The sequence below is a fragment of the Armigeres subalbatus genome, chromosome 3 (assembly GCF_024139115.2).
Source record: "Armigeres subalbatus isolate Guangzhou_Male chromosome 3, GZ_Asu_2, whole genome shotgun sequence".
NCBI classification, from domain to species: Eukaryota; Metazoa; Arthropoda; class Insecta; order Diptera; family Culicidae; genus Armigeres; species Armigeres subalbatus.
Window position 1 is genome coordinate 345372911 of NC_085141.1, and position 19898 is coordinate 345392808.

At 38.6% G+C, this 19898-nt stretch overlaps 1 protein-coding gene across 12 annotated transcripts in view; it reads left to right on the plus strand.

The window, feature by feature from the left end:
* Positions 1-19898, plus strand: part of LOC134222531 (exostosin-1-like) — a 125779-nt gene that overhangs the window by 53315 nt on the left and 52566 nt on the right. Inside the window, exon 2 of one of the 12 annotated variants that reach the window (XM_062701686.1) lies at positions 1418-1461. The exons of the other annotated variants lie outside the window; for them this stretch is intronic. Coding sequence (XP_062557670.1) covers positions 1418-1421 — 4 coding nt within the window. The 3' untranslated portion in view covers positions 1422-1461. Of the gene's footprint in view, positions 1-1417; positions 1462-19898 lie in introns of those variants that run through there. 12 annotated transcript variants of the gene reach the window in all.

Consider the following 19898-nt stretch of genomic DNA (forward strand, 5'->3'; position numbering starts at 1 on the left):
AAGACGGTGTGTGGCGCGAAGAATGAACCATGAGCTCGCCCAGCTCTACGGCGAACCCAGTATCCAGAAGGTAGCTAAAGCCGGAAGGGTATGATGGGCAGGGCATGTTGCAAGAATGCCGGACAGCAACCCTGCAAAGATGGTTTTCGCTTCCGATCTGGCAGGTACGAGACGACGTGGAGCGCTGCGTGCGAGATAGGCAGACCAGGTGCAAAACGACTTGGCGAGCGTGGGGCGTATTCGAGGATGGAGAGATGCGGCCTCGAACCGTGTATTGTGGCGTCAAATTGTTGATCTAGTGTTATCTGTTTAGATGTAGCCTGAATTAATGAAATGAACGAATCACGATTTGTTTTACGCGACCCAGGAAATGTTAGTCCACGACCCAAATGAGGATCGTCATCCACTGTTTGGGAGCCAATGATTCAGACTATGGGTACGGATCAGGGATTGAATTCAAAAGAGAATGAAAAAGTTTCTCTCTTATCATTTATGTATACATGTGCGATATGTAGCATACCGCGACAGACTTTTTTCGCAAACTGTCATGATAAAGAACTGATTCGAGAGGCTATACCTAATGATATTTTTTATGCTCCAAACGCGGGGAGCACTGGTTCTGATGATACATTTCAGCTTGTTCTACACAGCTGGGCGGTCTCCAACACAAAACGAGCGACACATGAGAATCAACACTTCACTGTGGAAGCTGCCTAACCAATTCTGTTTTTTCGCACTTATACAAGTTTGATAAATTTGTTATCATGGCTTGCTTTGATTTGCAACAGTTTTTGCCTTTCTTTTATGCTACGTTTAGACAAGGCAAGTGAATTGAACAAGTCGCTCGAATTGAATGCGAATTGAACGTCTAAACACCGTCAACTCACTTAAACGAAAAGAAAGTTGAACAAGTTCAAGTAAATTGAATTCAATTGAGTTGTTCATCTCACTTGCCCTGTCAAAACGTAGCATTATCGTTGTTCGTTATCTTTTAAGAGTGATTTATGCAAACCCTGGTACGGATACAAATCTCGCTTAACTTTTCAAAAGGACCTAAGTAACATTTTTTTCATGAATTAATTTGAATAGCGCAATCAACAGAACAACATGAAAGCCTTTGATTGCAGTACTCAAATTAATTCATGAAATAAATGTTACTTAGGACCTTTTGAAAAGTTAAGCGAGAAATGTCTGATGGTCAGCACAACTTTTTCATATTTATCTGAATTTTGCTTTTCTTGTATACTAAGTATTTATATAGGGAAAGAGTTCAAATTTCCATGCTCATCTCATATTGATAATAAATATTTTCATCGACGAACGTTGTCTTCAATTTCTTTGACAAATGTATTATTTTCCAATCCAATTTTCCAATATGTAAACAATTTATTAATTTCAGTTTTTTCTTCTTTTTCAGGTGAGAACACTTCAGAGAAAACTCATACTAGGCATATGAACTGGTAAATGATATTTTGATTGAGTAAGTTTTTCGATAAACTGAATAACTTAAACCGTTGAAAGACACAGTTCGTGTTTCAATGAATAATTCTTGCTGAGCGTGGGGCGCAGCTGAGGATGAAAAGGTATGGCCTCGAACCATATATTTATTGTGACGTGATTATTGTTTTATCTGCTTGAATATAAGCTAAATAAATGGAGTGAATTGAATATGCAGCATAGCATAGCATAGCATAGTTACGGTGTACTTCGTAGATTGGACACTAGTGATACTGATGCTTTTCTTTTGAAATCCTTATTCAGATTGCTATCAGAAATCAAAGTGGGTGTAGTACTATTTTTTTTAATGGCCCACCAACTACCCCCACACCAAAGAGCTCAGTTGAGCCCCCTGGAAATGGACTCCGAAAAAAAAGTACAAATATTGATAAAGTAACGAGAACGGTAGAAGATGACACTTGATTTAATTTCAAACTAAAATAATTCCAGTGGATAGATAATCCTTTGAAGGAATTTTTAGAAAGAAAAGAAAAAAAATAACATAAAATATAAACAATCTACTGCATTAACATACAGAAAAAAAAAAGATAAACAAGAGATAAACGAAATACATAAATTTATTATTAATTACGGTGGCTAAAGTATTTCAAATTAAATCTTTAATTTTTGTTTTATAGTTTTGAAATAATTTTACTTTAAATATACTCCTGTTTGCGATAGCTCTCAATTTATTCGTTAGTAAGTTATATATGCGAGGGCCTTTAACAGAAATTCGTTTATGACCCAGAACAGTACATTAGACCTCTTCACGTTTTCAAAAAGTATCAAAAATTCAACCTGTCAGTCCAGAATCACAAATCTTATGCTAAAATAAGTCTCCTGACAAATTTTCAGCTGATTCGGATAAAATTTCGAGGTGGCTCAAGTCGATTTAGTGTTTTTGGGCTATTTTCAATTTTGGAAAAAATCTAACAAGAGATATAAACGTCGAAAACTCTCGCAACAACCTCTATACGGAAGCTTTTGGTGTGCTCTACAAGTCTTGTGAACATTGCGATTCGTTCCGTTCACGTTTTGTCCATGTAAAAGTGATTTTCAAGCTTATAAGTGTATAAAAAATACTGTTTCCCCCAAAGGTCGTTGTTCTACAAAATTCTTGAATTTACGACAAATGATTGCTTATTTATTACATTATTATTCCTCTTTTTTCCCTGAAAATTTGAGTAATATAATTGTCAATGTGCGATTTACCGTTAAATTCTTAAAAATCAGAAGCTGAACATTTGTCATAAATTTGCACGTTAGGATTTCTTCAAACAAGTTGTTCGAACAAAACATAAATCAAAGCATATGATATTTGATGCTTACAACAAACGACTTCCAAATTTTGTTAATTTCACCATATGTCTTCAAGCTTTTAATATTGAGTGCATCGTAGTAACAAGAGAAATCGAAGCTTCTTTGTTTGAATAACTTGTTAGAAGAAATCTCAGCGTGCAAATTTATGACAAATATTCAACTTCTGATTTTTAAGAATTTAACGGTAAATCGCACATTGACAATTATATTACTTAAATTTTCAGGGAAAAAAGAGGAATAATAATATAATAAATTAGCAATCATTTGCCATAAATTCAAGAATTTTGTAGAACAACGACTTTTGGGGGAAACAGTATTTTTATGCACTTAAAAGCTTGAAAATCACTTTTAAAGGTACAAAACGTGAACAGACCGAATCGCAATGTTCGCAAGACTTGTAGAGCACACCAAAAGCTTCCGTATAGAGGCTGTTGCGAGAGTTTTCGACGTTTATAGCTCTTGTTAGATTTTTTCCAAAATTGAAAATAGCCCAAAAACACTAAATCGACTTGAGCCACCTCGAAATTTTATCCGAATTAGCTGAAAACTTGACACGAGACTTATTTTAGCATAAGAATTGTGATTCTGGACTGGCAGGTTGAATTTTTGATACTTTTTGAAAACATGAAGAACATGCTCTTAGACGAACTAAATGATTTGCCTGTCGAGTGTTGTGGATGTGATGCTTCGTGTTATCGTGTATAATATTATGAATGAATATGCATGTTTGTAGTTCGCATAACCCTATGATCGGTAATACTTTATGAGTACAATTAGAATACAGTTCGATAGTAGGATGTAGGTGAGGTAATTTAAACACTACTTTCAAACATCGATTTTGTAAAGTTTGAAGTTTCTTGAGGTTAGATTTGCTGGCATTTCCCCAAACAATACATAGGTACTGAAATACTGAATGAATGCAAGAAAAGTAAAACTGCAACAAAGCATTTGGAGATACGAATGAGTTTACTCTTCGCATTAGCCCACAGAGTACTGCTACTTTCTTCTCTACACATTCGATATGGTCCTTCCAGGAAAGTGTTGAATCAAGAATTATTCCCAAATATTTGAAATTGTGAACTCTTTCAATGTTATCATTGCCGATTTTAGGACAAGTTTCAGCTTCTACTTGCCTTCTGGAAGAATGAAATATCATAAATTTTGTTTTAGACAGGTTCAACGAAAGCAAATTTATTTCAAAATAATTTGTTAAAAGTTTCAAATCGTGTTCAACATTTGAAATTATAGATTGTGGATTGATGCCAGTGAAGAATAATGCCGTATCATCCGCAAATAACCAGGCCCGAGGGGATCCCTTTAATGTTCAAACGTGCAATGTCGTTTATGTATATTAAAAATAGTAATGGGCCGATATTGCTTCCCTGAGGGACGCCGATGTCAATAGGAAGTTGTTCACTGCACTGTCCCTGTATTGACACAAATTGTTTCCTGTTGGACAAATAACTTTCAATTAAGGTGATTATAGAATGAAGCCAGAAAGCGGCCATTTTGTAAACCACGTGCTTTTCCAATATTTTTTTTCAAGAGCACGAGATGAAAGAATCATAACGCGTATGAGGCTGAAATAATGGTAGATCTTTTGCTTAGTTATGCTGAACAATCATAATTTGAGTTTCGGCACTGTACGAAAGTTATTACGCCAGATTTGGAGTTTTGGAAATGTATGTAGATAAACGTGTGGTGAATTTGAAATTCACCACGGGCTTAATTCTATAATCACCTTAATCGATTCCCGACACCTCTTACACCATAATGCTCTAGTTTGTTTAATAGAATCCTGTGGTTAATTGTATCAAAAGCTTTCTTTAAATCTAGAAACGAACCTCCAACCATATTTTTAAATTCTATTTCACGGGTAACATAATCAACCAATTCAACAATTGCAACAAGTGGGCTTCGTGGCCGTGCGGTTAGCGACGTCAATCGTATGAACGCATGTGCTATGGAGTGTGGGTTCGATTTCCGCCCCGGTAAAAGACAAAACTTTTCGTGATCGAAAAATTCCCCACTGGTCCATTGGGTGTTATGTGGTCCTGTCCGTTGTCTCATGCTAGGTGTTAAGTGTTCAGTGTTCAGTCTGTACGACCTCTGGTCGAAGACGGTGTTCCTGTCTTTTTTTAAAGAAAAAAAAATTGCAGTGGTAGTATTTGAACCTCGCCTAAAACCGTATTGATGTGTAGTTAAAACATTATTTGTTTCACAAAAGTCAGTTAATCTTTTAACTAACATTTTTTTCTATAATTTTATTTATTACCGAAAGAACTGATATTGGACGATGAGGTTGCATCTCCCAATTTAAAAATAGGGATAACCTTAGCAATTTTTAAGCAATCAGGGTATCTTGCTGATGATATAATGAGGTTAAATATTTCAGAGAGTAGCGTTGTTTTTAATAATTTTCGGCGAAATATTATCAGAGTAACGGCTTATTTAAGTTTAAATCTTTTATTACCAACATTACTTCATTGCTTAACTTAAGAACATGGAATTTTCAACACGCTGCAAATTACTACAAGGGTCTAGTTGCAATGTCGGCTAGTCTTTTACCAACGGTTGGGAAAAAGTTATTCAAGACTTCGCAAGATTCTTTTGGAATAGTGGTCAAACGCCCATTAAAGTTTAATGAAATTTCCGTTTCACGTTTTTTTCTACCAAATATTTGATTGATGTTTTTCCACAATTTTGAATGGCACGTGGTATTTAAAAGGTTTTCATAGTATGATTTTTTTGCCGACTTCTTAGCTTTATCCACCTTTTTGCTGATGTGATGTAGCATTGCTTTCAAGTGTTCATCACTGGGGTTGTTTTTTACTCTTTTAATGTAATTATTTTTTAATTTTATCAAAGCCCACAAATCATACGACATCCACTGACAACTGCGGGATTTGAGCACTATTTTTCGTTTAACAGTTTTTGTACAACTATTCAGTATACTATTATATGTTTCAATAATGTTTTTCAAAGTGTCTTCATGGTCCTACATTGGACCAATGTGTAGTGGATAAGATTGGCATTAGATGTTATGATAAAATTATAATAGCAAAATGCCATTACCATCAATCCCTTGAAATCTGCATTTGACATATGTTCTAATGATATGCACTCATTTATTGAGTAACTCGAATCAACGTGTATTGAGTTAATTTGAGCTCCATGGTAACGCACAAATGTTTTTGGTTTTCTCGAGTTCGTGTCAGAACGAATCGACGACGGAAATCAGTTTGCTGAGTATTGTTGCGGCGAACGGTCGAGCTTAGAAACCTCGTCCGGTCACGACAGTACCCATTCCAACAGAGAGCGATACAGTGTAGCATGGGCAGAAGAGAAACGAATCCTAGGCAGAAAAAAAGCTACTCCAAAGGTAGTGTAATAGCTGAAGCGCAGGAGAACATGGACAGCTGTGGAACCACCAATGCTTGCAAGGTTTACCTTTAGACTTTAAACGAGCTGAAAAACAGTAAAGCTGCTCACTTCCGTGTTTGAGAAGCTCGACCGGGATCTCGTTCTTCACAGCAGCTTTACTGTTTTTCAGCTCGTTTAAAGTCTAAAGGTAAACCTTGCAAGCATTGGTGGTTCCACAGCTGTCCATGTTCTCCTGCGCTTCAGCTATTACACTACCTTTGGAGTAGCTTTTTTTCTGCCTAGGATTCGTTTCTCTTCTGCCCATGCTACACTGTATCGCTCTCTGTTGGAATGGGTACTGTCGTGACCGGACGAGGTTTCTAAGCTCGACCGTTCGCCGCAACAATACTCAGCAAACTGATTTCCGCCGTCGATTCGTTCTGACACGAACTCGAGAAAATCAAAAACATTTGTGCGTTACCATGGAGCTCAAATTAGCTCAATACACGTTGATTCGAGTTACTCAATAAATAAGTGCATATCATTAGAACATATGTCAAATGCAGATTTCAAGGGATTGATGGTAATGGCATTTTGCTATTATAATTTTATCATAACATCTAATGCCAATCTTATCCACTACATTCTCCCCCTCCTCTACTCTTGAGGCGTTTTATGGCAAATTTCATTGAGGTACCCTCGTTGCAAATATCTTTGATCCAAGACAAACACTATTAACAAATCCTTATGAATCAATCTTCGATTGAAAATATGGCAATCCAATACAAATCCCATCCAAATCCAATCAAGTCCGAATTAAATCCAAATCCAATCCAAAATCAATCCGAATGCAGTCCAATCCAAATTCAGATTCAATCCAATTCCAATCCAATCCAAAACCAATTCAAATCTAATCGAAAGCCAATCCAAATATGATCGAATCCAAATTCAATCCAAATCCAGATTCAACCAAGCAGCTGCAAGTGTGTGCCAAATACAGAGGTATTACCTTTTTGAACTCGGCGTATAAAATTCTGTCTCGTATCCTGTTTAACAGACTGATACCGCTTGAGGAGTCCTTCATCGGCGAGCACCAGACAGGTTTTCGTGAGAGCCGATCAACGACGGATCAGATGTTTAGCCTTGATGATCCTTGATAAATTATGAAAGTTTTTCGAATTTATTGTTCAACATTGCACTCGAGGGCGCTATTAAGAGATCTGTTGTGCTGAGGAACGGTAGTAGAAATGTAGTGGATAAGATTGGCATTAGATGTTATGATAAAATTATAATAGCAAAATGCCATTACCATCAATCCCTTGAAATCTGCATTTGACATATGTTCTAATGATATGCACTTATTTATTGAGTAACTCGAATCAACGTGTATTGAGCTAATTTGAGCTCCATGGTAACGCACAAATGTTTTTGGTTTTCTCGAGTTCGTGTCAGAACGAATCGACGACGGAAATCAGTTTGCTGAGTATTGTTGCGGCGAACGGTCGAGCTTAGAAACCTCGTCCGGTCACGACACAATGCAATTCAAATAATCCCTAAATTCATTTTCTAATTTCCTATTATCAACTATTTTTTTCGTTAATAAAGTTTCTTCTTTCTCAGTATTAATTTTGATGGATGAAAGTATTTGCAAATGGTCACTGATGTCAGTAAAAATGGTATCATTTCTAAGACCAATCGTATTGTCGATTTTACACACCACGTGATCTAATATATTGCCACTCAACGGCCTAGTGACAAAAGTGTTAGTAATTAAAAAGCCGTACGACTCCAAAAGAGTTCTGTATTTCACAACAACGTTATTATTCATCATGTTCACGGGTATGTTAATATCACCGAAAATAAAACACGAATGATTGCATTTGGTTTGATGGAGCCATTTTTCCAGTAATTCACAAAAATGATGAGCATCAAATGATGGTGGACGATAAACCCCATGTATATCAAAATAATGCCCATGGATATCAAGTTCGACATGCAAATGGTGAAGTCCTTCAGTCTCCTCATTTATTACAGTTTTATGTTTAATATTATTCCGAATATATATCGCGAGTCCGCCGTTCGACACTTGTCTACAAGAAAATAATGATGTATATCCTGGAATGTTCCACTGAAAGACTCGTAGTGCTTTATCTTTAATTGCATTTTGAGTGTTATAATCATCAATTGCAAAATGATTAAAGTTTTCAATAAAATTCTCCATTCCTAAATCAGTTATTATTCAAGACATTTTAGCTCTGTTTCGTTCACTATTTTTGAATTTTACGTTGAGCAGAAACAAGTTTATTCAAATCACTTCTGTTGTTTATGATATAAATATTATCATCAGCAGCTTTCCGTACTAGTATTGATCCATTTTTATCAGCCCACACGTATTTCCAGCTAAACAGTTTTTGGTTCTTTCGAGTCTTGCAACAAATTTAATGAAAAATGTGTTAATTCGTGTTGGACAGTAATGTTAGTCGTTTAGCCATTCAAGGTTAAATCAGGATCAATTTTAGTAGAAGGGATACCTTTCATTCGTTTTAGTTCCTGAAACATGTTTTCTTTTGATGCTCCTTAAAAATTATTCGTACGGGGTAACGCGTTGGTCGATTTATTGTTTGCTTGCAACCGTGATTCAGATTTACAATTCATGACTTTAAACATTTTATTGACAATATCGACTATATTCTCTTTTGGTTTGAAAGGTGCGCCTAATGGCCTAATACAATAGCATTTCTAGTAACTGCGGCTTTAGCGGGTCTGTCGAAGTCCGATTCAAGTTTGAAAGCTGTAGTTGAAACCGAGGAGTGAGACGATTTCATTAGTTCAATTTCTTTCTTCAAAGCCACATTTTCCTGTTTCATATTTTTGAGATCAGACAAAATTTCATCGAGCTTTAAGGATAAGAATTCCTGTGCAGACTCAATAGCACTCGTAAACTGTGTAACGTTGGTTCTAATGGTTTTCAATTCATTAGCGACAGTATTCCTTAACTCTTTGCCTAATTCAACAATTTGGGATTCTTGTTTGCTCTGCATGTTGATTATTCGCGTATATTTATAGGCGCAGTCGAGAGTGCAGAAATATCGTTTTCTCTAATCGTTTTCTCGCTGTACCGCTCTTCCCAGAATATTTTTGCATTTAAGGTGTCCGCAACTAAAGCAATAAGCACAGAAAATCAATTTGTTTACATCACTTTCACGGATCGCACAAACACCACATACGTTTTTGTTTAACTCCATATTAACAACACTTACTGAAAATGCTAGGACAATTACAATACAACCAGATGTGAGATACACAACGCATTGAGATTTTTATGACCAAAAGAAAAATACTAATAAGATACAAATGGATAAACAATCTGAAACTAAAGTGAACTAAAACATGTGCAAGCTATATTTGTAGGGAAGAAAAAAAACTGCATTTGTAGTGTGAGGCGATGAGAAAAATAAAATCGTTGTAGTCGCTTCTGAGCGATCCCACGAGTCTATTTACTACTTTCGATATTATCAATTATCAACTGGACCCGCTTATTCCGTAGCACAGTTAAATCTACTCCATAAAGCGATCAGTGTGTACCCATCAGCATGTTATAATATAAGGCCAGAACCAATAAAAAAATATTGTGCTGGCGACGTACTTGGCGTGTTTTGTTTAGATCACTCCGGACTTCACTTTCGTAACACGGAACCAAACACAAATAAGGCTAACAGTGTGCTCTGTTGCACATACTCGGGTCCCACGAAACTACTTACTACTATCAAAATCGATCATCAACACTACATCGCGATTTCCATGACACAGCCAAATCTACCTTCAACACATCTATGAAACACTCCGATTTGCTTACATGCAGGAGCCAGAACCACAAATGTGATAAGCGCACATAAGTGTACGGGCAACGTTCTTGCAGTTCTTGCATCAAATCAATTCAAATTTCGCTTTCGTTACACGGAACCAAATACAAGCAAGTACAACAATGCAACAACAACCACCATCAACAGCAGCAGCAACAACCATACGGAGTCTTACTCCATTACAACGCAACGGAACGGACTATAAGCAGTCTTGTAGAGGAAAAAAAAATGCCGACGGTTAACTCAGTCTAAGATCACTTTAGCTCATATTATCACGAAAAATTTGTTTGAAAAATTAAAGAATACACATTAGGCTTATATTCAATATCAAATTTGTAATTAAAAGCTACGATTTACTGTCAAAAAATAAAATATTAGTTACAGAACAACAGAAGAAACCATCTAGTCACCATAAACACCAATACAAACATCGATTCCAATCTAGGATAAAAATCACAAAAGCATGAGGATTACTACTCCTGGCCACGCCCATCTTTACCGTAACTTGAAAGGGGAAGGAAGTGTTGATGTAGTACTTACTTAACGAGAGACCCCCGACTCAGCGACACCCTCATAAGTACCACGGAGTTGGATATTGGGGAAGGTATTCGTTGGATCAGGATTTGCCTGTAGCTGACAATGTGACCGTGGTAGATCTTACACACCACGCAAAGGTGTCTACCCAGCGTTACGGGGTATAAATGGAGTGAATTGAATATGGATCAATAACATCCTTTTTCATACAATCAATTTCAAATGAAAAAAAAAGTTTGTGATATAGAAAAATTGGCACATACGACTGGCACTTCATTCAATTCCACTATTTGGTTGTTACTTCGCAAATACGTATTTGGCGTCTTGTACTTACTTAACTACGGACCAATTTATTCACCTCCGGTATTTTGACTTACTTTGAGAGTTTTTCTTTCTTGTCCAACAAGGATGTACTGAATGGCTATTATCTCACTCCAATACAGAACGTGTTATACAAACATTCAAGATTTCGGGGAAGCTTGTCCAATTACATGCTGTTCAATTAATTCAAGGTCCGTTGATGCTTTTTTTCTTACAGATTTTTAAAACGCATTAACATGCATTATCGGCACCGGTGTCCTTCGCAATTGGAGCTTTTTGAAATGAATTGATGAAGGAGTGTAGGTTGGAAATGTCAATGATTTCATTGGACATAAAAGTATCATCGTGTTAGCCTCATGGAATACGAATGCTATAGACAAATATTTTATAAACCACGCCACGCAGTTACTAACTGTGGAAGCGCTAAATTAACACTAAGCTCTGCAAGGTGGCAATGTCCTAGTGGAAATGTAATGTCAATAAGAAGAAGAAGAAGAAGAAGAAGAAGAAGAATAAGAAGAAATTCCTAAACATTTGTCAGCCATACTCAACCTGACCTTTTTGTTTTACCGTTGAACAGTATTGAATTGAAATTACTTTCATACATTTTCTTGAATTTTGTAGATCCGCTGTCCCGAAGAAGCATCCCCAACTGGAATAAATTGACAATATTCAAATCCTTCTGTTCTCATAAAGTACATCTCACGCAGCTCAATTACGTTTATCTTTAATTTATGTGCCGAGCCAACCCATACTGACGCCTATAGACATTGAACGAAAAGATTGTGATACCGCACGATGAACACGTCAAATTATGCGAAACGAACACATGGCGATTCCACCACTCGAAACACTTGACATGTGTGTCTCTATAGCTGTATGACATGAAGCGCTGTTGCTATTTGGACGCACAATGCCGCGCGACGCCGCCGGATCGTGTGTCAACATTTGTGCCTTTTGCTCTGATGAATCCAATCGGAGTTGTGCACATGTTCGAAAAATGATACAGATGATGCTTGCTCATGTCTCGACGCACGGCTCGTCGCCCGACCGACACACAGATGATGGTCGCCCACGTTGCTTTGGTTGTGTTTACCAATTTAATTGACTGCTAAATACTTTGTAGCATCTCAGATACTTAGTTCTGAGTTAGTAGCAGACAGATTGAAATCTCAGAAATTGATTGAGCAGAACGTGGCCTTATCCATTTTTGATTGGGTTAGGATAGTATTATGAGCTGGCAAGACCACATAAAATGTATTCTTTAATCAACAATTTTTCGGTTCAATCAGCTCACTATCGATGGACTTGAATGTAGACAATTTGCTCAACCCAACCGTAAGCAATCAACCTCGTCTCGCTCGATAACTGAGATGAAACAGTTATCATCTTCATCAGTGTCGTCGTCATCGCTTACGTTGCTCGAGCTGTCATTCGATTGATCTGACCTTGACTCTATTGGATGCCCGAACACCAATCGGTCGTTCCGATCTCCGGGCGTGTGCGGGGGTGGGATGGTGTCTTCACTTATTGGAATTCATTGCACGTTTCTCCGAGTATGGCCTCTAATGGACACTCGTTCATCCTTCCCGCCTGAACTAACAAAACCGGAGTAGCAGAACAAATCGATCCTTCGACCGCTTGTGGAGTATCAACTTGCCGGAGACAAACATGATTGGTTCCATTGTCCTGGTGCCAGCATATATCGCTATAAAAGGACAAATTCGCAAAAAGTGCTACTGCTCGTGCAGTGTCGAGCCATTGAAGAGGTCAACTGTCTAACTAAAGCTGGCAGCAGCGAATTATGAAAGCAATAGAATCGTTTTTGCTCCAGCTCACAGTCTGCACAAATAGTCGAGGAGGAGTGTGTTTAGTTTATTCTCGTCCCTTAGGGAGTCTGGAGTGTGACGGCAGGGCAGGACTGGGTGCGAGCCAGGTGTGTTTATGGCGCAAAGTTTGCTCATGAGAAACTGGTGTTATGCTTCTCGACGTTTTCCTAACGTCGTAATTTTTAATTCAGAGCAATCAGAGTACATAAGTGTCAGACATTTAAAAAATAATTTGAAATTTGAGAATAAAAACAATTTTGGAAATAAACTCTATTCTTGAATTTATTATTCAAATTTGCAACCATGTTATTCTCGACGCTAGATCACATTGCGTTTCTGTTCACACACCCCAGCTAGATGTGAATCATGGCGAGGATTGCGGGCAAAGCGACGACAGGGCGAGACAAATGTGTGAATACTGCAAATGAACGCTGCAGCTCCAGCTCCGGGTACGCTCGGATCTAAACACACTTTGCATACATAAACTAATTCATTATGTGATCTGAACACGGGTTCGTTTGCATGTTGGTGGTGCTTTTCTTGGGAGAATCTTTTGGGCCATCGTCGTATCGGTCGTATATGTGTTGTGTACATGTTGAAATGTGACGAGAGGACGCGTTGATGAGTAACACATGGCTTTTTTTCTCTGTTGGGCATCTGGTAATAAAATGACTGAAGGCAAAAAGAAGTACTCAAAGTTTACGGCTATAATTATTTTTGTTTCGGTCTCAACAAAAAGCGCTATTCCGTCGTGCTTGTTTAAGAAGGAAAATCGTAATATGTTCACAATAGTAACTGGAGAGGTCTTTGAATAGCTACATCGCAGTTTAGTTTATAAACAAATAATTTCCTAGACTGGAATGTGGTTCAAAACTTTCACGTAATCTGGATTAGAGACTGGCAGCACACCAATTAACTACGGGAGATCCTGAGTCCTCTGTTCTTGCCAAATTAGTTTTTAATAACCCTTGAACTGCACTTTGTTGAGAATTAAAGTTTAAAGTCCCATTGCATTTATTTTCATCTGTATTTTGTGTTTGTACACTTCAGCACAAAAAAATGTGTGGCAAAACTCATATGCTGCCTTAGCATAAATTAGATTGCGAGAGTTCGGATATGTGCCTGGTGTTGGAAATTTTGATCTTTTGAAGGATGGATGCAGGTGGATTGTCCTGGAGGTCTTTCGTAACTTTGTAGGGAAAGCGGAGGAAGGGTCGTTTGGCCGAAACCCATTCGGCCGAAAGCCATTTGGCCGAAAGCCACTAGGCTGAAACTCATCAGGCCGAAAGTATTTTGGCCGAAAGAGTCATTTGGCCGAACGGGTCATTTGGCCGAAAGGGTCATTTGTCCGAAAGGGTCATTAGGCCGAAAGGGTCATTTGACCGAAAGGGTCATTTAGCCGAAAGGGTCATTAGGCCGAAAGGGTCATTCGGCCGAAAGGGTTATTTGGTTGAAAGGGTCCGTAAGGGTCGTTTGGCCGAATAGGTTATTAGAAAAGTGAGAAATTTGGGAATGAGAAGAAAGACGTCTCATTACTCACACTTAATTTTTCTCTTCTCACTGTAAAAAGTGAGAAGCGCGAGACGTCTCTCTTCTTACTCCTAATTTCTCACTTTTCAAATGACCTATTCGTCCAAATGTCTTATTCGGCCAAATGTCCTATTCGGCCAAATGACCCTTTCGGACAAATGGCCATTTCGGTCAAACGATCCTTTCGGCGAAATGGCCCTTTCGGCCAAATGATCCTTTCGGTCAAACGACCTTTTCAGTCAAATGACCATTTCAGTCAAACAACCCTTTCGGCCAAACGACCCTTTCGGCCAAATGACCTTTTCGGCCAAATGAGCCTTTCGACCAAACGAGCTTTTCGGCCAAATGACCCTCTCGGCCAAATGACTCTTTCGGCCAAACGACTCTTTCTGCCAAACGACCCTTTCGGCCTAATGACGCTTTCGGCCAAATAACCCATTCGGCCAAATGACTTTCGACTTAATGGTCTGTTCGGCCAAATGGTATATTCGACCAAACAACTTTCGGCCTAGTGGATTTCGGCCAAACGACCCTTCCCCACACCCACAAAAATTGCACTGGATTGTGTTCACTCTATCCGCACCACCACTTCTTCTTCTTCAATGGCTCTACATTCCAACAAGAACTAAGCCTGCTTTTCAAGCTCCGCTGGAAAAGGCTTGGAAGTCCCCTAAAAGCGGCTCGTAAGCCTCCTTTCAAGCGGTTAGGAAGCCACCTTTAAAGAGGCTCAGAGGCCCCTATTCAAACGACTCGGAAGACTCCTTTTAAGAGTCTTAGAAGTCTTCTTTCAAGAGACTCGGGAGCCCTTTTTAAAGAGGCTCTTTCAAGATGTTCTAAAGCATTCTTTTAAACGTTCGGGAGCCTCCTTTCGAGAGGGTCAAAGGCCTTCTTTCAAGAGGTTCGGAAGCATCCTTTCAAGAGGGTAGAAAGCCGTCTTTCAAGGGGCTCTAAAGCCTTCTTTCGAGAGGTTCGGAAGCATATTCTCAAGAGGGTAGAAATCTTTCTTTCAAGATGTTCTAAAGCCTCCTTTCAAGAGGGTTGAAAGCATCTTTTCAGGAGAGTAGAAAGCCTTCTTTCAAGAGCTTCTGAAGCCTCATTTCAGTAGGCTCGGAAGCCTCTTTTCGAAATTCTTAGTAGTCTTCTTTCTAGAGACTCGGAAGCGTACTTTCAAGAGGGTCGAAAACCTTCTTTCGAGAAGTTCTGAAGCCTCCTTTCAAGAGGCTCGAAAGCCTCCTTCTTTTGAAATGATCGGAAGCCTTCTTTCAATATGGTCGGAAGAGAGACTCGGAAACCTCCTATCGAGAGGATTAGAAGCCTTCTTTCGAGAGGCTCGGAAGCCTTCTTTCACGAGGATCTAAAGCCTCCTTTTAAGAGGCTGGGGAGCCTACTTTCGAAAGGATCGGAAGCCTTTTTTCAAGAGGCTCAGAAACATCCTTTCAAAGAAGGTTGAAATCCTTCTTTCAAGGGGTTCTAAAGCCTCTTCTCAGGAGGCTCGGAAGCCTCCTTTCAAGAGAATCAGAAGCCTCCTTTTGATACGCTCGGAAGTCTTCTTTCAAAGAGTCGGAAGTCTTTTTTCAAAAGGCTCGAAAGCCTCCTTTCAATATGATTGGAAGCTTGATGTATAAACTTAATTTGATTTGGAAAACCGAACCTCAATGAAATATTGAGAAAAATGTACTGGAAAGGTGATTTTTTAAGGAAAAGTATCGATAAACAGTATGTAATTAGTGTGAGACATTTTTTAAAAGAAAAACTAAACCCCCGAGCACTGGTGACTGTTGACAAATCAACAATAACAACAATATATTACTACCGTACTAATATGCCGAATTAGAACCATTCGGTTCCACAATAAAATTATTATTCTATGGAGAAACTCCATGTGATTCACAATTACATAATTCTTCTCGCTGGCTTCCCACCAACGCAAGGGAGGAAACTGTTATAGGCGGTCGTTTCAGTACGCAGAATTGTGTTCCAACAGATGCCCAACTATACAAATTTGAGGGCGTGCCAACAATGCTGATGAAGAAAATCTGGTATGCGGTATTGTACAGCGTCCTATCACGCACAATTGTAAACCATCCAATCCACAATTATACCATTCTTTCTGGCAGCGTCTCATCAACGTAGAAAATGAAACTTGTGTATGTGTGCGGGCGTCACATCCCGAAAAATTGTATCCATCCGTTTCACAATTACACTATTCTTGTTGCGGGCGTCTCACCTGCGCAGGAAAAGGAACTAGTATTTAAGGGTGTCCCACAGCGCAGAATTGTGATTCATCCGATCCATAAAATAATCATCCTTTTTTTGGGCGTTCCACCTACGCAGGAGAAAAATGTTTGTGGGTGTCCCACCATGCAGAATCGTAATCGATCCAATCCACAATTACACAATTCTTCTTGTGAGCGTCTCACCAACGCAGAATTATGATCTATCCGACCGTCAACTATACCATTCTTCTTGCGAGTGTCTCACTAACGCAAAAGAAAAAACCTGTGTTTATGGGCGTTCCACCACACATGTGTTTTCATCCGTTTTACAATTACACCATTCTAGTTGCGGGCGTCTTACCTACGCAGGAAAAAAAAATCTCGAGTTGTCGGGTGCCCCAGCATGCAGAATCGTAGTCCATCCAATCCACAATTACACAATATTTCTCTTTAGCGTGGCGGGCGTTTCACCTGCGCAAGAAAAAAAACTCGTGTTGTCGGGTGTCCCAGCATGCAGAACCGTGATCCATCCAATCCACAATTACACAATTCGTCTTGTGAGTGTCCCACCAACGCAGAATTGTAATCTATCCGACCGACAGCTACACTACTCTTCTTGTGGACGTCTCACCAACGCAGAATGAGGAACTCGTGTTGATTTGCTTCGCATATTTATTTCCATCCGGTCCACAATTTCTCCATTCTTGTTGCCGGTGTCTGGTTTCGACATGCAAAAAAAAAGTGTTACCGAGCGTCTATTCAAATGTCCCCTTATGCAGAATTATGATCCATCCGATCCACAACTACACCATTCTTCTTGCGGGAGTTCCAGCTCGTTAAATTGTGCGCCTACAAGCACATAATTACACATTTTTCCTGCAGGTGTCTCACCAACTCAAAGGACGAAACTGTCTATAACGATAACAAAATACTGAAGAAGTTTTCAAATAGAAAACGAAATACGTTCTGTTGATACATAAGTGAATATAGCGGAAGTTAATGAAAGTTTGAAGTTTTTTAACCTTGAAACTCTCTAGCCAAAAGCTACGTAAATCAAGTGTTTTTGTAATTTTCTATTCTTCATCATATTTAGAAATTTTTCAAATGATAGATCAACATTTATCCTAAACTGAACAAGTTGTTAACTAACAAATTGTTTCCTTACCATTTAGCTAACTCATGCCATGCTGTAAATGTCGAGAAAAACGGATGACTACTTAATTTTACTTTGACGATTGTTGCTCATTATTTTGTTAAGCAATTTGATTCCACTGTCCTTAGATTCATGGAATAGTGTAAATTCGTTTTCCAGATTCGTGACAAACTAAACAATTTTAATTAAAAAGTAAAATCTGACGGCAAAACACCCTCGATGTTTGAAAGAAAATTTCTTATGACGTTTCCTCACCGCGAAGAACTTGTTAATTAATATTTAATACAGGGGGTCAAACACAAAGGAATTAAGTGAAAAAAGTTGGTTTTAAGAAAAACGGCTGACATGTTAGGGTGTGAATCTATTAACGAACACACGCTGAATGTATCTTACTCAAACCCCACATTCTCCTTCTTTTCTCATTAAAAAAGCCAAAAAAAACTTCTAGCAATACTTGGGTTATTTTCACGAGACAAAGGTGAACATTACTTGCATTTGAGAAACCGATTATTTCTTTTGGAAATTGAACACCAAATTACGCTTGCCTATAACATCTTGTTTTAGTCCTAGAACAATGCTATAGAAGTCAATGACTTTATACTTCTTACAGATTGAAATATATCAATATCGAACAACTGGTAAGCTTCATGTACACAACCCTTATTGTGCTGTAATAAAGCTCGATCCACTTAGTATTTGGCCGTTTCTTTCTAATTACTGCGGCGCCTCTGGTGGCCGTACCGAAAAGTAAAATACATCACATCGTTGCGGAAGGTTTGTTTAATTTATGGTGAAAGTTTCATCAGTATTGATGCTCACGTTCAAAAGTTATCGAAAATGGAACGCGAGAGATGGGAACAAATTTTGCACACTCACGTTGGAAATCCAACATGGTCAGGAGGAATGATTTCAAAGTATCTAAAATTACCGAAATTGACTGTAAAAACTGTCAAACGTTATCGGGAAACACTATTGCTGGATCGCGTAGAACAAAACAATCGTAGAAGTGGAACATATGACCAGAAAATACAAGTGAAAGTCTGCAGAGCAGTTCGGAACCATTTTGGGATTTCCTTGCGTGATTTAGCGAAAAGGTTCACTGCGTACAGCACAGTTCAAATAATCTGTCGGCGCGAAGGTTTCAAGTCGTATGATGTCAGTAAGCGGGACCTGAAACAGAACCTGGTTGCCAAACATCGCTCAAGAATGCTGTTCGAGCAAGTTCTGATGAAATACAATTGATGTACCTATTTTGATGGGCAATAAAATTAGTATTAAAATTGACTTTCAATTCCCGGGATACAAGTTTTACCTTGCCAAACGGAAATGTAATGCCCCAGGAAAATTCAAATATGTGTATGCAGGCAAGATTGCCCACAAATTTATGGTATGTCAAAGCATCTGCAGTTGTAGAAAGAAAACTAAAGTTTTCATCACTGGAGCGACCATAAATAGGCAAATTTACAAGGAGGAGTGTCTTCAGAAGCGATTTTTGCCATCCATTCAATCACACGACTGTCCGTTGTTGCTTTGGCATGACTTAACAAGCTGCCATTACAAACGGGATGTAATGGAATGGTATGAACCGAATAATAATGGCGTTATTGAAAAAACTATCAACCCACCAAAATGCCCAAATTTTCGTCCCAACGAAAAATATCAGGCAATTATCAGAGAGAAATTTAAGAAATTGTGCAAAACAATCAGAAAACCATCTTATATGGAGAAGTGGTGTGAAAAAATACTAAATTAATGATTTCGTGTGTGTTACTTCTACGTGAAGTTAAACGATTTACAATGATATGGTCGATAGCAAATCCTTCCGCACGCGATGGCATATGAGCAAGTCAAACCACCTTCCTTTTGCCAGTGGAGATATATCAGCTTCCACACTGATATTCTTCCTCCCCCCTTCATACGTGAGTTTGGCAGAAGGAAGGTCGTGCGATATATGCCATCACAAATATTGCCCTCCGCTCGCTTTCAAATCGACTTCTATAAAACATTCTTCATGCCTGCCGTATCCTAACGGAACTATCAATTATACTTTCGCCTCTAATGCTATCATGAACATGTACGTCCGAATTTGGAAGATGATATTAGCATTTCCATATCATTGTAAATCGTTTAACTTCACGTAGAAGTAACACACACGAAATCATTAATTTAGTGTACTACCCTTGGTGGGGGCATCCATCAATTCAGCTGTTATTGGTCGACGGTACAGCAGCAGTGCCTTTCTCTGCTTTGTTCTCTCCGAGGCAGCTAAGTT